Source organism: Enhydra lutris, unplaced genomic scaffold (assembly GCF_002288905.1).
Source record: "Enhydra lutris kenyoni isolate GAN:26980312 unplaced genomic scaffold, ASM228890v2 scaffoldscaffold13, whole genome shotgun sequence".
Lineage (NCBI taxonomy): Eukaryota > Metazoa > Chordata > Mammalia > Carnivora > Mustelidae > Enhydra > Enhydra lutris.
Window position 1 is genome coordinate 6,560,597 of NW_019154097.1, and position 14,563 is coordinate 6,575,159.

At 48.3% G+C, this 14,563-nt stretch overlaps 1 protein-coding gene across 1 annotated transcript in view; it reads left to right on the forward strand.

Annotated features, from left to right (window-relative positions):
* The window catches only part of LOC111146215 (coiled-coil domain containing 180), a 61,637-nt gene that overhangs the window by 13,502 nt on the left and 33,572 nt on the right, over window positions 1-14,563 (forward strand). Inside the window, exons 10-18 of the mRNA XM_022501659.1 lie at window positions 540-619; window positions 3,331-3,419; window positions 4,817-4,939; window positions 6,089-6,262; window positions 7,110-7,225; window positions 8,315-8,441; window positions 10,008-10,047; window positions 10,177-10,691; window positions 12,144-12,376. Coding sequence (XP_022357367.1) covers window positions 540-619; window positions 3,331-3,419; window positions 4,817-4,939; window positions 6,089-6,262; window positions 7,110-7,225; window positions 8,315-8,441; window positions 10,008-10,047; window positions 10,177-10,691; window positions 12,144-12,376 — 1,497 coding nt within the window. The remainder of the gene's footprint in view (window positions 1-539; window positions 620-3,330; window positions 3,420-4,816; window positions 4,940-6,088; window positions 6,263-7,109; window positions 7,226-8,314; window positions 8,442-10,007; window positions 10,048-10,176; window positions 10,692-12,143; window positions 12,377-14,563) is intronic.

The following is a 14,563-nucleotide window of genomic DNA, read 5'->3' on the forward strand; positions in this document are numbered from 1 at the left end:
CATTTATACTGTTATCTCGAATTCGGTTCCTAGAAGTAGGCAAGTAGGCTTCCTTTGTCCAGTCATGTAAGCCATTTGTTTTTTTTCCATTAAGGAAATTTTGTTTTTTTTTTTCCCCCTCCTTTTTTTTTTTTTTTTTTTTTTTGGGGGGGGGTGGGGGGAGAGTGAGAGTGCACATGCACATGAGGTGGGGAGTAGGTGGGGAGAGGGAGAGAGAGAATATTAAGCAGACTCCACACTAGCCGCATCTCACGACCCCGAGATCATGACCTGAGGTGAAATAAGGAGTTAGGCACTTACCCAACTGAGCCACTCGGATGTCCTTGGCTTTATTTTCTAAGTAACAGACTTGGTAATATTAGTAGACCTCTTATGAGTTATATTTTTGGTACCAGGAAGTCCCCAACAAGTCAACTATTTCTTTGATATTTATATAGATACCACATAATACTGGGGCCACGTGCCTGAAGATGCTACCAGTTCTGGTAAGTGAACGTTCTATACAAGCATGGCTTACTTGTCCTATATTCCTTCCCCAGTGACCTTCTACCCCCCAGTTACAGCAAAGCTCAGCTGACTGAATGGCATTCTTCTCTCAACTCCCTCAATAAGCACCTTGGTGAGTGAGGTCTGTGGGATGCCACCTGGGTCTCTTCAGAACTTGTTCAAGTAGTAGCCAGTCATTTATGTGAGAGCCTGTCATAAACTCAGAAGTGGGGCACATCCCCCTAGAGGAGGGAGGGTATGCAGATGCAAGCATGAGCTCTGAGGGTTCACATAAAATCTCCCAAACCTTGCATGGTAGAGCACCTTTCCTCCCTCCCACAGCTTCCTGGTCTCTTCCCCGTTGGCAGCCATGCCATCCACACACTCTGATCCCTTAACCAGCAGGAAGCCAGAGGGATGGCTCTGATGACCTTCTGTGAGGACAGCTTGGGGGCCAGGCCCTGGGCATAGGGGATACCAAGCATGTGGTCTTGTAGTCAGAGAGACTTGGGTTTGACCCCCAGCTCTGTGCTGTTCCAGCTGTGTGACCTTGGGGAAGGTGCAGCCTCTCTTGGCCTCGAACTGCTCCTCTGTAAAATAGGGATCTCAAGAGGAACAATAAAGGTACCTACCTTGTGGGGTTGTTGTGGGAATCACATCCTACAGTCCGGTCGTCCATAGTTCAATGCCTGGCTTACAAGAGAGCTTCAGTAATAAATGGTAATGTTTAGAAATGCTCTATATCAAGGGTCCTCAAACTCCCACCCACGGGCCCCTGCTTGTTTGCAAGTAAGTTTCGTTGAAACACAGCCCTGCCCGTTTGTTCCCATATTGTCTCTGGCTGCCTCTGCTCTACAGCAGCAGAAACGAATAGTTGCAGGGCACCTGGGAGGCTCAGATGGTTAAGTGTCTGCTTTCGGCTCGGGTCATGATCCCTGAGTCCTGGGATCTGCCCCTTCCCTGCTTGTGCTCTAGTTCTCTCTCTCAAATAAATAAGTTCTTTTTTTTTTTTTAAGATTTTATTTATTTATTTGACAGAGAGAGATCACAAGTAGGCAGAGAGACAGGCAGAGAGAGAGGGGGAAGCAGGTTCCCTGCTGAGCAGAGAGCCCAATGTGGGGCCCGATCCCAGGACCCCGGGATCATGACCTGAGCCGAAAGCAGAGGCTTTAACCCACTGAGCCACCCAGGCGCCTCTCAAATAAATAAGTTCTTAAAAAAAAAAAAAAGAGTAGCTTCAACAGAGACTCTATGTCTGGCAAAGCTGGCAGTATCTACTATCTAGCCGTTCATAGAAAATGTTTGCCAAGCCTTGCTCTGGAAGACATAGGATATTTCCATCTCCTTTGAGGCTTACAGCACCCTGGTAAGGTCGGTAGTGTCATTGTCCCCCTGTGATAAAGAAGAACTCAGAGGCATAGAGAGGTGAGGTATCCTGCCCGTGGTCACACAGCTAATGAAGTCACGCTTGAACTTGACCTGGATACTTCAGTTAAGAGTACCCACCGTTGCTCCCAGGGCTCTCAGGTTTAGAATTGCAAAGGTATTATAATACCAAGGTAAGAGCCCCAAGACCCTCAATAATAGCAGTGACTGCCATTTAGCAGGCACCTGCTAGGGACGGGAGTGGGCCCGGGCCTCGGTACACAGCAGGGTGGCTCCTTGGGTGTTTCCCATCCAGGGTGGGGGTCAGGCCATGCAGGGTGTTACAGCGGGGAGCAGGCAGGTGACCAGCAGGTTTCTGGGGACGCAGCTCCTTTATGGGTCATAGGAGACCTTGCGGGGGAAGTGTTCTTCCAGTCAAGAAGAGCAAGGCAAGAGTTAGCCAAACCCAGGGCTGAGAGGAGATTTTCTAGCAGGAAGAATAGCATGTGAGAAGGCTCACGGGCAAGACAGAGCTGAGGCCTTTGGGGAAAGAAGAACATCGCAGGAGAGGCTGGAAGGTGCCCGGGGCCCAGACCGTGCCAGCCTCGTCACCATGTCGGGGGAGGCTGAGCTTTCTGTGGTTGGAGCAGGAACCCAGGGCAAAGTTCTGAGCTGGGAGTGATGAGGTCAGAGTGGGAAGAGGTCAGAAGGGTACAGGAGTGGAAGCACAGATCACTGTGACTTCAGGGGATGGGTGGGGACGTGCTCGCCAAGGGAGATGCCCTGGGGCTGGAGAAACCAGCTTTAGAGCTTCTCCTTGTCGGTTCTACTACATACCTGTCCTCCCCTGTCCTGTGTCCGCCATCTACCCAGCTTCCATCCACCCTGTCCTCCTCCTCAGCCCTCATCCAAAAAAAAAAAAAAAAAAAAAAAAAAAAACCCACTTCAGAATCTTTGTGCTTTCAGTTTCTAGAACTTCCACGAACATTAAACCTCAACTGCTTGTCTTAGACACCAAGAGTCACACAATGAGTTTATTGGAAAGTGGGAAACAGTAGTCGGGGAGGAGAGAAAAATCAGTCACCTTCTGAGTGTTCCGCCAAACCTTTCACTTCTTAGGGAATTAACCACAGACGTGATCCGTAAACTCTCGTTAATTTGCACCCTTGGTATTGTTTTATGATTTGGTGCAACCCTCTGAAAAGAATTTCATTAGCCTTGACATGGAGTCAAGAATCAGGGTCAGAATAGATTCGGAACAGATAAAGGCAACTCCTCGTTCCAGGCCCTTCTCTTGGGGTGTCACAGACTTTGTGAGGAAGGGGATCCCAGCCCCTGCTCCGAATCGAGACCACAGATCTCACCTCAATTATCTTCGCTAAGGGGAGAAGTTACCTCCCTTGCAGAGGGTAAACTCTTTCTAATGTTCCCTCTTCCTCCTGGAAGAGCAGCTGACATGTTTTCTTTCTGCCCACGGAGACACCTGCCACATAGACAGCATGATGCGGATCCGCCTGCAGTACGAGAAGACGTGGCAGGAGTGCCTGGCCCAGGTGCAAACGTGCAAGGTGGGGGCCCCTCCCGCCCCACCCCTGCCCTCCTCCAGCCTGGATTCCCCTCCACCCCCTCTGCCCGGACCCCTCCTCCCCAGCTTTTCCCACCTGTCACTCAGGGTGGAGCCCAGCCTGACCTCCTCCAGGAAAACGTCCCAGCCCCATGGGGGCGGTGATACACTCTGACCACGTCAGCCTTCAGCCTTGACCATCTGTACCCCTTACAGCACTTGACATTGATCCAGGGCAGGTCGGACCAGGGGGTTATTTCCAGGGCTTCGCTTCCGTAAGTGAGTGCAGCCACTGCTGTCACACCCAGCCCTTCTGTCCACCCTGCTGGCCCCTGTCAGAGGGTGAGACCATGGGTCCCTCACAGACTACTTCCATGACAGTGCCTGCTTTTTTGGGGTACAGGAAGATAATTTGGGCAGAATGCCCCCTCCTGCCTCCTGGCTCCGACAAGTTCCTGCTCCTCCTCCCGTCATGAGTCTGTACAGCTTTTGTTCTGCCCCTGAGACTCTGGGGTGAGCAGAATTCACGGGGAGCAGAGTACTTCATGGTATCAGGCAGGGTCCAGTGCTCTGTGGCCTTAGGGCCAGCCATGTGCCTCTCAGTCAGGTTTTTCAGGGTATCAAGCCTCAGAAGTAAAGCATGGAGGGAGAGAAGGGTGGAAACCTTTGCTCCTAGACCCTAGGAGAGCCTTCCCAGCACCATGCCCCTGAGGGTTTCCTCCCTTCATCCCTGCTGCTGCCTGAGACCTCCCGAGGAGCTCAGGGGCCCTCAGTGCTGACTCTTGTGCCCATCCTACTTCTCTTTGTCAGGCGCAGCAGGGGCTAAGTTGAAGTCAGCACACACCCCAGGAGTGTCTTAGGCTGGACAGGAAGGGCCCTTGGTATTCCTATTCAGCAGCATTGAAAGCATACAACTATAGACAATTTTTATTTGGGGATATTGGTTTATATTAGATTTTGTACATAAACCAAGGCTTTATTAATATGAAGAAGACTGCTTTCCAGCTGGCATAATAGGAATTCAGTTACAGGAAGTAGGAGCCCGTCTGAGTTGCAGCCACACTGAGGCCGTTAGCATGGCTGATTATGTCTCTGGGGTCTGCAGGACGACAGTTCTGAGTTCAGGTCCCAGCCCCCCACTTGCCAGATGTGTGGCCTCTAGCAAGTTCCTCCGCTTCTCTGAGCCTTGGTTTCCTCATCTGTCAAGTGGGGCTAAGTGAGAGAACAGGGATAGTGCACAGCGCCTGTACTCTGTGGGCCGACCGTAAAGATGGACCATCCCTACCGCTGGGAGGGTTTCCCCTGAGGCTGGGTGAGAGGCAGACCTCAGGGGGCAGGGCCAGGCCCTGAGGTGAAGCCCTCCCCCGTCCTAAGCCAGACTCTGCCCTGGTTCCCCTCCAGAAGCAGCTGCTGGACTGCAAAGCCTTCACTGAGGAGGAGGCAGAGAGCCTGGTGAGCCCATACTTCTTCCAGATGGTGGGCGAGCTGCAGAGCAAGGTGGAGGAGGAGCTGGAGCTCTTGGATGTGCGTAGCTGGGGACCTGCACAGCTGGAGAGTGGGGTGGGTGGTTGGGGGGAGCGGTCACCTGGAGTGCCCTGCTATGAGAAGACCAGAGTCCGGGGGCCCCAAACTTTCTTGTCACCAGTGAGACCATTTCCCCAGTCCTGGCTGCCCCTCTGGGGTAGTTCTCTGCACGGGGTGCTCTGGGCTCCCCCGTGACCCGCCCCCCCCCCCCCCCCCCGCCGGCCCTGCTGCCCAGTGACAGCCGCGCTGCCCAGGGCTGGGGTAGCGAGAGTTCCTCTGAGCCCTTGTCGAGTCTGCGTGCCCAAGGGCCACGAGGAGCAACAAGCCCCTGCCCCAAGATGCTTAGGATCAGGACCTGGGTGGGGAAACATTTTCTGCTAAGCGCTGGATAGTAAATATTTCAGTTCCCTGGAGACTGTCAAGTCTCTGTAACAACTTCTCACTCCGTTCTTGTTACACAAAAGACAATTTTATTTGTGAACACTGAAATTTGAATTTCATATAATTTCCACATCATTCGGTATCTTTGTCTGATTTTTTTTGTTCAGCCATTAAAAAATGTAAAATTAGCTTAGCTCTCAGGGCCACATACAAAAAAGGCAGAGGGCCAAATTTAGTTCTTAGACCAAGTTTGCTGCCCCCGGACCCCAATGAGAGCATAAAATACAACCACAAAATGGGGAGAGGTGAGGATTTAACAGCCGAGAATGGTGTTTGGCTCAGATGCTAAGAATCAGGGAACTCCAAAGAAGGAAACCTGCCCAGGCTGAGATGGGCGTGGCCTGCCTGAGTACCCAGGCTGGCGTCTGGGGCGGCTCCTGCTTTCTTCCAGGCCCCAAACCTCCCCTTCTTCCCACTAGTGACTTCAGTGCATAGGGGACAGGTCTAGAGATGGGACTTCAGGCTCAGCCAGAATGAGGGCATGGCTTTGGGCAGACCAGAAGCTGTTCCAGAGGAGGGAGAGCCATGAACCAGTGTGTGACAGGAAGATGACCCCAAGGGATGGTGCCCAGGCAGTGATGGCGAGGCCGGTCGTTGGAGAGGTGGGGCCTCCACTGGCTGGCGAGGGAGCCCTGTGAGGGGGTGGCCTTCTTCTCACCCCGGGCCCGTTGGTCTTCAAGCTCCCTTCTCTGGGTTCTGCCACTGCAGATATCCTTCGAGGGCCTGGCAAAGCAGACAGAATGGCAGAGCTCAGATCTCTTCAGCTACTTCCAGGAGGCGGTGCAGCTGTGGGAGGCACATCAGAGCGCACTGTCGGTGCTGGCTCTGGAGCTGGAGAAGAGGATGGAGCAGCTGAGGCAGAAGCGCAGCCTGGACGAGAAGGTGTGGTCTCTCGCCCCCCAGAAGCTCCTGTGGGGATGGAAGGGAGGGCCACACCCAGACAGTCAGTTGCCCGATGGCTCTGCTGGGCGGCTGTAACCTCAGCTGGCATTCATATTACAAAAACAAAAACAAAAATAAAACAACCCACCATATTTATCATAGAGTAAATAAAAGTTAACCCCAAACTTATCTTAGATTCAAATGTAAAACCTCAAGCTGTAAGACTTACACAGATGGAGAAATCAAGGCTCACTTTGGTCATGGGCTAAATGGGAGTAGAAGAAATCCACCTGTTAGGTCTGGGCTAGTGATGGGTCCCTGGACCCAAATGTGTCTGTAAGAGAGTGTGCATGAGAGACAGACTGGGGTGGGGTGCGGAGCTTCTACCTATGGCAGTCACCCCGTGCCCACAGGAGATGAGCTGGGCCCCCAACCCCCTTGCCTTCACACAATCTAGGAAATGGAGGGACACACCCAGCATCTGATTTTAAATACAATTGGTTCAAAGAGAGCAAGGGGCAGGCACCATGGGGGGGTGTGGGGGGTGGCCTGCCGAGGCAGTGTGGGTATAGGGACGTGTCCCTGAGGAGTCCCATCTGAGTTGGGTCTCCAGGGATGTAAAGTAGACAGAGAAGAACATTATCGACAGAAGAGCCCAGAGCATTGAGTGTAAGTGAGGTAGCACATTTGGTGCCCCCTTTTCTAGGAAAAAGCCCTGTGTTTGCCCTGAGGCACTTGCCCCTTGGTTCTGGTGGTAGGGTCTCTGCATGTCACTCATAGGCACTCGGTGAGTTTTGAGTTTTGGTAACTCACATCTGCTTCCTTGTATTTTGGGGGTGGCTGCCAGGCCCTGGAAGCCCGCCTGGATAAGCTCTTGGACCAACTGAGGCAGCAAAGCGACGAGGAAACACTGAAGATTCACCTGGAAAAGGCCAAAGATTTCCTGAAGAATATGAAATCCAGGTAGGCAGACCAGATCCCGAAGACAGAAGGGAATGGCCTGAAATTCATATTTAAGATCAGAGGCCGCCTGCTTAGGAGCCCAGGGTGTGCTCAGCGAGCTCAAGATTAAAATGTTGCCTCTAGCTTTGGAGAATGTCCTAGTGGTCCTTCTGACACAGAAGCTTCCAGGAAGAACTTTCCTCTGAAAAGTTTATGGAAGAAGATTTCAAGGCCATGTAGTTTAAAGGTCAAGAGCATGGGCCCCTCCACTACCTTTTCAGATTTTAAAACACAGATGCTCTTTCTTAAAGACAAAAAAGTTAACCAATACAAACATGTAGAAATTTCCCCCTCATTCCTGCCCACCTCGTCTTTTTCATGGGTGTGTACATTTATTTATGTGGATGTAAACACATATACAGTGTTTTTTTCAATAAAGGTTGACTCAGGCGATGCAAGTAGATCTCTAACTGCAGATAGATGTCCGTTTTCTAATGCCCAGAATTCATCAATATGGGTGCTTCATAATGGTCAAACCATCCCCCAGTTGATTAGCTCTTTAAGATTGGTTCCACTTTCACAATATTAAAAACAGTACTCTGTGAACTGTCTTGTATCTTTGTGCCTTTATACAACCGATTCTATAGGGACCATTCACAGAAATGACACAGCACCGCCAAATGATTGCAGTACTTAGCTTGAGTACTTAGCTTCCGAAGTGTATCTTGAGGCAGGTAAGTCACCTCCTCCCCACCCCCGCCATTCAGCCTCCTCTCCTTATCTGGGAGACGCATAAAGCCTGATCCCTGGAGCCTAGAGGTTTGATGGGATCATGTAGGTCAAGTTCAAGCACAGGGTTAGGACCGTGGACAGGAAATGGGAACACGTGTTATAACAAACAGAGAACTCTTCCATGTGTGTTTTCCAAATGTTCTACAAAAAGTGTGTATTCCTTGTAGGATCAGAAAAATAGCAAAACAAACCAAGGATTGCCAAAGCGAAAGGAAACTTGGGCATTTCCCAGCGGCCTGGGGTGTGGCTCTGGGTTGGGGTCCCCCCAACTCAGTGGAGCCCCCCCGCCTTAGACCCCCTCCTTCACTCCCCTCCCAGGTATGAGTGTTTCCACAAGCTCCTGACAAAGGAAGCGACGGAGTACCCAGTGATCATAGTGGAAGAACTGAACTCCTACAGCTCCGCCCTCAGCCGACACTTCTACGTTCGGGAGATCTTTCAGCAGGTATGGAGAGTGGTGCAAACACCCAGCCACTCCCGGAGAAGCAAAGGGGAAAGGGTATCTTTTAGCTCTGATCTGCCTTCCCTTCCATACCTTCACGATCCCCTTCTCGGTCAGGACAACAAGCGGTAAGAAGCCGAAGGTGTTTCTGAAAGAGACCTTCTCTTTCTTAGATTAAAAGGGGTTGAAGGGCTCTGAATTCAGGCCTCAGGCTTGTATGGAATTATGAAGAAAAGACGATTTTCTAGGACTCTGAATTTCGTTCATCTTCCCCACCACTGCCACGTAGTGTCCTATAATACAGCTAGGACCTACCCTCTCTCCCCTCAGGAGTCCACCCCCCACCCTTGCCCACCTCCCCCTATCCACCACCCACCCCGCCAGCCTTCCTCAGCCTTATCTGTGGGCAGCCCTCTGTCTCCACACATCCCAGAGCCAGCCAGTCTTCCACTACCAGGGACTAATGTCCCAACCACTCACGTTCCTCGGCCCCTGTCCCTGCTCCTCTCACCAGGCGTGCTTGTATGTTGGTGGCTGGCAAAGAGAGGAGCACAGAATATCCCAGAGTAGGTGTTTCCTGAAGGGCAGGTTACGTCTCACTAACTTTGATGCAGCTTCACTTGCCCTTCACACAGTGTCTTGCACATGATTCGGACACAGTGAATATTCCCTGGTGAATGCATGACTAGCTGGAACGTCCTGGTCTGACCCTCCTAGAGTTTGTCTCCTTCCCACCCAGCCAGCCGTTGTCCTGCATGGCCAGACCGGACACTACTTGCAGTTATCACTAAACCTGGCCGAGGCTTTCTTGCATGCACAGGGTCCCCAGCTACTCTGAGAATCCCTGGAATCCCTGCAGAGAGGAAGGATCTCTGTTTCAGTCAATAGTAAATTCTTCCTCTGGCGCCTAGGTTGAGGGGGAGCTCACCATCTGCACTTTGAGATTGGTCTGCTTGCCTCGGTTCATGTTGAGTATCTATTGTGATCTCCATGGCACAAGGGAAGACCTTGAGCTCTGTCGGGCTTAAGGAGCTTGGCTGAGGTCACTCAGCTTGGAAGGAGCTGGGATTCCAATCTGGACCTGCGAATTCTACAGTCCACAGTGTTATCCATGGGGCAGTATATTCACGACCTCATGTAGAGTCTGTGAAACAGGGAATTTGTAGGGTTAATGAAGGGGCTCCCAGGTCATGTAAATCATGTTCATTCTGTATGTTCACACCCAGCACTGGGAGCTGCAGACCCCTGCCCCTTGGTCTGCATCCCTCGATTTATACTTTCTTGCTCTTTGCCCCAGATCACCACAAAAATGTCAGAATGAGACTTTGTTTACTGATAATGCCTATTGTGGGATAGAAAGATTTGCAAGCCTGCTTGGGATTAAGGAAAACTGATTCTCCGGTTTGGGAACACTGTGATTACCGCAGGAAAATAAGTAGTCAAGGCCACGTCAGATGTTGAAGGGAAGGGGTGGGTGCTTCTCCTTAAATGAGAAGAGATGCCCTTAGAAGTGGCACTCTGGAGAAAGGCAGTGCTGCTCACTCAGTGCCCTGTGGTTTTTCTTTGTAGACTTTGGATGGGGAAGTCATTTTCAAATTCAGGGAACCAGGTAACATTATTCTAATTCAAGTCTGATCCTCTCTGACTTCACTCTTGTACATTTGTGGGCTGGGTGGGCCCAATCCAGGCTACCTTGGTAACCTGTTTTTCCTTGTGCTTTGGGGTTGGTCATCAACAGAAGTGTACGAAAAGCACTTCCAGGAGAGTATGAGAAGCTGGAGAAGCAAACAGAGGGCTCAAGTGGAAATGAGCAGAAGTGAGGAAGGTGAAAGTAGCAGGACAAGTCCCTCCAGTCCAGCAGAAGAGATGGAAGAAGATGATCAAGAAATTGAGTCTTCCTTAACTGAGGAGATGGCAGTGAACCAGCAGGAACCGTCTCTACAGAGTGACAAGATGGATGAGTCCAGTGAGGAGTCAGTTAAAGAATCAGAAAAAGTACAAGTTGAACGAGACAGCTCCTTAAAACCATCTCTGAACCAGGAAGATATGATGGTTCAAGAAGAAGAGATAGAGGAGGAGGAAAAGGAGGAAGAGGGGGAAGACAAGGAAAAGGTGGAGGAGAGGGAGGAGAAGGTGAAGAGGAAGAAGAAAAAGGAGGAGGAGGAGGAAAAGGAGGAGGAAGAGGAGGAGCAAGAAGAGGAAGAGAAGCAGGGGGAGGAGGAGGAAGAACATGAGAGTTTATTTATAGAAGAGGTAGGCCAGCAATGGATCCATTCTTGGGTATGGGGAAAGCGTTCTAGGCTCACTCTGTGTATCCCTATTACCAGCTGGGGTCCCCAGTGGTGCAGTGTCCATTGGGATTTACAAATGTATGCACATCTTTTATTTTGTCAAAAGGAATCCAATTCTTATCTCACAACAGTGCTTTTTAAAATTCACTTTCTTCTCCTAACATCTTATCCTGCAACCTACTCTGAAGTCACCCTTAACTCTATGGCTTTCCTTGTCTTTCCCTGGTCATCTCTTTCCCAACTCTTCTTTCCTGTGTAGACCAACCTTGCCTCTCCATTTCCTCTCTCTTCCCATTCTCTTCTGTAGCAGAAAAGATCCATATCCAAGATGGCAGACAGAGCTCTCCTTGGAGTGTAGGGAAGTTACTCTCACATTAATAAGTCTTGTCCTCAAAACACATTCCAACTCATAGAACAGTAACTTGAATTCCATAATCATTAAATTGCAAGACTCTCTTTCTATACTGCTATAGAAGAATTGGCATAGGAGACTCGTTTTTTTGTGTGTGTTTTTTTTTTTTTAGATTTTTATTTATTTATTTGACAGACAGAGATCACAGGTAGGCAGAGAGGCAGGCAGAGAGAGGAAGGGAAGCAGGCTCCCTGCTGAGCAGAGAGCCCGATGTGGGGCTCGATCCCAGGACCCTGGGATCATGACCTGAGCTGAAGGCAGAGGCTTTAACCCGCTGAGCCACACAGGCGCCCCAGGAGACTCGTTTTTGAGCAGAGATCCCAAATTCAAATTTCCACAGGCATGTAATAGAAAAGTGGTCTAGAGACCAAGTATAAAATAGTAACAAGTGGTGAAGCTGATTGTCTTAGTCTGTTGAGACTGCTATAACAGAATACCATAGACTGGGCAGCTTATAAACAACAGAAATTTATTTCTCACAGTTCTGAAGGCTGGGAAGCCCGAGATCAAGGTGCCAGCAGACTTGATTTGTTGTTAGGTCCCACTTCCTGGTTCGTAGGCAGCCATCTTCTCACTGTGACTTCCTATGGTGGAAAGAGCCAACTCTTTTATAAGGGCACTAATCCCACTCCTGAGGGCTCTGCCCTCCTGACCTAATCACCTCCTAAAAGCCCACCTCCAAATACCAACACACTGGGGATATGAATTTCGGAGAGCACCCAACATTTAGTCTAAGGCAACTGTGCAGTCATTATTCAGCTCCAGCCAATAACACCATGTGGGAATGCAGACAGAATTGCCAGCTTTCCTGATTTTTAAGAGAAATCCAAAATCCAAATTCTTTGTAGGATTTCCTGATTTTTGAAAGCACTATATTGGGGAAAAAAATAATTTCAGGCAAGATTCAGCCCACAGGTGTATAACCTTGATATCAAAGATCCTGTGGCTGGATCCCCAGGTCTGTCTGGTGATGTCAAGTATAAAGTCTTCTCTTCTGCATAGGCCGGAGCCCAGGAAGAGAGTGTGGAGGAAATCTCCCATGATGAGGACATGGAGTCCTTCATAACCTCCAGTGGACACACTTATTTTGTCTTCCTAACCCTGGAACAACAAGAAGAGAGTTGCAAGAAACCCTATTCCAACCTTTCTACCATTCTTGTCAATGACATTTCCAGTGCCAGCTTCCTAGAACAAGTGATCATTCCATCCAGACTAGTTTTACAAATTAAGAAACAGTGAGTAGAAACCCCTTTTATTCTCATTCTCCTATCCTAAGTTTTTTTTTTAACAAAGTGAGGTATTATAACAAAAGATTGGACTAGTTTCAACTGGAAAAAGAAAATGTGTAGGTAACTGAGGGTTGAGATGAGAAACAATTTTAAAAAATAGTAAATTTCCGAGAATTATTTGTAGTCACATGTATCTTCTGTGAGAGTGATCCCCTCCACCTCTCCCAGGATGCCTTGCTAGCCTGGGGCTTGTACATAAGAAATAGTGTTTTCCCTGCAAGATGTTAGAACCCCAGCACATGTGGAATCTTGCTGTCTCCCTTCCTTCTTTCATTCCTTCCCCCTCTCCTCCCTTTTTTTCCTTTTTTTTTAATGATTATGTAGACATAGACTCTAGGCATGAATATGTATCTGTATGGTATTTGGCTCTGATTATATGACATATTAATTACATAAATTAGAAAACTGAAAAAAGTACAATGAAGATTATAAAATAACCCATAATTCTACCACTGAGAATTTACCTCCCCTAACTCCCAGGTTTCTGGGCCTCTGTGTTTGAACTTGGACCCAATGTGGAAATTTGCAGTTGGCTTTAGGATAGCATTTCCATTGCCCTCCTGACTCTAAATGTCATAGCTAGGACTGACCAGCTAGAGATCACCTGATTAGTCTCCCTCCTATGTGTAGACATGGGCAGGGGATAAAAGGAGTTAAGTCAGGCTTTTGGACTCTTCTCTTTCACCTCAGCATCATCTCATCCTGAAAATGTTTTTTTTTTTTTAATTTTTATTTACTTTTTAAATTTCTTTTCAGTGTTCCAGAATTCACTGTTTATGCATCACACCCAGTGCTCCATGCAATACGTGCCCTCCATAATACCTACTGCCAGGCTCACCCAACCTCCCACCCCCGCCCCTCCAAAACCCTCAGATTGTTTTTCAGAGTCCACAGTCTCTCATGGTTCGTCTCCCCCTCCAATTTTCCCTAATTCCCTTCTCCTCTCCACCTCCCCATGTCCTCCGTGTTATTTCTTATGCTCCACAAATAAGCGAAATAGTATGATAATTGACTCTCTCTGCTTGACTTATTTCACTCAGCATAATCTCTTGACTTGAAACTCATCCTTTTTCCTTCCTCTGTCACAGGCCATTGTCTGTCCTCTCCTTAAAGAAGAAAAGCAAGGACCACCACAAGAGCTAATATTTATTGAGAGGATTTAATACTCTCAATAACTATGAGGGGGTACTATAATTAGCTTATGTTACACACAAAGAAACTGAAGCTCAGGGAATTAGTAATTTGGATAAGATCTCGGAGTTAGGGAATGGTTGGATCTAGGATATGAATCTAGACCATGTGATTCCAGAGTCTTAAGCCAAACATTATGTCATCTGGCCTTGGGATTAACCAGAAAAATAATTCTGTGTTAAACTAATTGGATTTACATATTGATGGATACAATACTGAAAAGTATGGAAATCATGAATGTATAGCTCAGTGAATTATCCAAAGGGAGCACACCTGTTCACCAGTACCCCCACACCCAAAATAGAACATGACCAACTCTCTAGGAGCCTCTTCATGTATTCATCTCAAGTCACTGCTCTCTCTCCCTCAAGCATAGCAAATACTCTCATTTCTTTTGCTTTTTTTGAACTTTATTTAAATGGAATCATAGAAAACGTACTCTTTTATGTTAGAATTCTTTCATTATGTTCATGAGATTCATATGCATTTTTGATGTGTGTCGTCTCATTTTTACTGCTGTATAGTAATCTATTATAAAAATACATCACTCGTTTTCTTTATCCATTCTACTACCGGTGCATGTTTGGGTTGTTTTTCATTGGGGAATGGAACAATGCCACTCTGAATTTTTTTTTTTCTGAAATTTTTTTTAAGTTCAATTAGCCAACATATAGTACATCATTAGTTTGTGATGTCCTGTTCAATGATTTATTAGTTGCATATAACACAACTTAGTTGCTTATCACATCATGTGCCCTCCTTAATACCCATCACCCAGTTACCCCATCCCTCCACTACCCTTTTTTGCAACCCTGTTTGTTTCCCAGAGTTGAGAGTTTCTCATGGTTTGTCTCCCCATCTGATTTCTCCCCATTCAGTTTTCCCTCCCTTCCCCTATGGTCCTCTGCACTATTCCTTATATTCTACATATGAGTGAAACCA